This window comes from Malurus melanocephalus, unplaced genomic scaffold (genome assembly GCF_030028575.1).
Source record: "Malurus melanocephalus ecotype Western Australia unplaced genomic scaffold, MMel_1.1 scaffold_2097, whole genome shotgun sequence".
Taxonomy (NCBI): Eukaryota; Metazoa; Chordata; class Aves; order Passeriformes; family Maluridae; genus Malurus; species Malurus melanocephalus.
In genome coordinates this window covers 4,527-6,208 of record NW_026625329.1, presented here as the reverse complement: position 1 = coordinate 6,208, position 1,682 = coordinate 4,527, and the positions used below count along the sequence as shown (strand labels likewise).

At 63.9% G+C, this 1,682-nt stretch overlaps 1 protein-coding gene across 1 annotated transcript in view; it reads left to right on the top strand.

The window, feature by feature from the left end:
* LOC130587571 (E3 ubiquitin-protein ligase HUWE1-like) overlaps positions 1–1,682 on the top strand; it is a gene marked incomplete at its 3' end in the record, with an annotated part of 15,033 nt that overhangs the window by 8,830 nt on the left and 4,521 nt on the right. Inside the window, exons 11-12 of the mRNA XM_057388552.1 lie at positions 62–259; positions 880–1,047. Coding sequence (XP_057244535.1) covers positions 62–259; positions 880–1,047 — 366 coding nt within the window. The remainder of the gene's footprint in view (positions 1–61; positions 260–879; positions 1,048–1,682) is intronic.

Sequence of the window (1,682 nt, the reverse complement as noted above, 5' to 3'; positions counted from 1 at the left end):
AGGACTGGCCTGGGGCTTCCCCTCCGGCCCCCGTCCCCAGCCCGTGTCCATCCCTTCACCCAGGTGGTGCGGTCAGCGGCCACGAGCGGGGCGGGCAGCACCACGTCTGGGGTGGTGTCCGGCAGCCTGGGCTCCCGTGAGGTCAATTACATCCTGCGGGTGCTGGGCCCGGCCGCYTGCCGCAGCCCCAACGTGTTCACCGAGGTGGCCACGGGCTGCATCCGCATCGCCCTGCCCGCCCCGCGCGGCTCTGGCACTGGTAAGGGGGCACGGGGATGGGGACGGGGCCCTACTACCCTGGGGGGATCCTGGGGAGGGTCTCAGTACCTGGGACAGACTCCTGGAGGGGACCCTGGTGCCATGGGGGGGTCCTGGGGAGGGTCCTGGCACCAGCGGTTCCTCCGGGGGGGTTCCTGGGACCTGGGAGGGAGCTCTCACAGAGGTCCCGGGACCCAGGAGAGGGGTGGGACCCAGAGTGGGTTCTGGAACTCAGAATGGGGTTTTCACAGGGGCCTTGGGTACCCTGAGGGGACTTCTGGAGGGGTCATGGGACCCCAGATCCTGGGATGAGCTCCTGGAGAGGGGGCTGGAACCTGGAAAGGGCTCCTGGGGGGTCCCTGGCTCCTAGCATGAGGTCCCAGGGCTGTCTGTGGCTCCTATGGGGTCCCTTTAACCCCAAAATGGGGGTCCTGAGCTCTCTTTAACCCCAATACCAGGGTCCCAGAGATCCTTCTCCTCTGAAAATGGGGGTCCCAAGGTTGCTTCGTACCACAAAAGTGGGGTCCCTTCTCCTCCTTGGCCCCAGTGTGGGGGTCCCACATCTCTGGGGAGGCTCCCAAGGCTCTGACCCCCAGTTTTTCCCCATTTTCCATTTCCCAGCCTCGGACGATGAGTTCGAAAACCTGCGCATCAAGGGCCCCAACGCGGTGCAGCTGGTCAAGACCACTCCGGCCAAAGCGGCCGCGCTGCCGCCCATCCCCGAGCCCATTCGTGATGTCATCTATGACATGCTCAATGCCCTGGCGGCCTACCACGCCCCCGACGAGGGTACAGGGGGCTGGGGGGGCTTGGGGGGCTCAGGGGTCACCCCCAGGGGGGTTTGGGGTGCAAGGGGAGGAATGGGGTGCATGTGGAACTGGGTTTGGGGTGTCCTTCTCCATGCTCTGGGTGCCCACTGTGCCTCTGACAGGGGTCAGGGGGCTCAGGGGACCCCCAGGACGGGGGTTGAACACCGCCAGGATGTTTAGGGTGCAGGAGGAGGAGCGGGATGCACATGAAACTGGATTTGGGGTGCCCAGTTCAATGCCCTGGGAACCCACTATGCCTCTGACAAAGAATTGGAAGGGACAGGGTCAGGGATGGACACCCCCAGGGGAGTTTGCAGTGGAGAGGGAGGAGCGGGGTATACGTGGTACTGGGTTTGGGGTGTGCTGCTCCATGCTCTGGGTACCCACCGTGCTTCTGGCAGGGATTTGGGGGTCTCAGGGCACCCCCAAAGGGAATGAAGGGGAATTGGGGTGTCCATATAAGGGATGGAATTGGGGTGTTCGTATGGGGGAATTGGTTTTCATATAGGGGAAATTGCGGTGGCCCAGGGATCTCCCATCCTTTTGAGGAGGATTTTGGGGATCCCCTCACCATGCTTTCCCCCCCCCAGGTGACAAGGGGGACCCCAAGAGCGC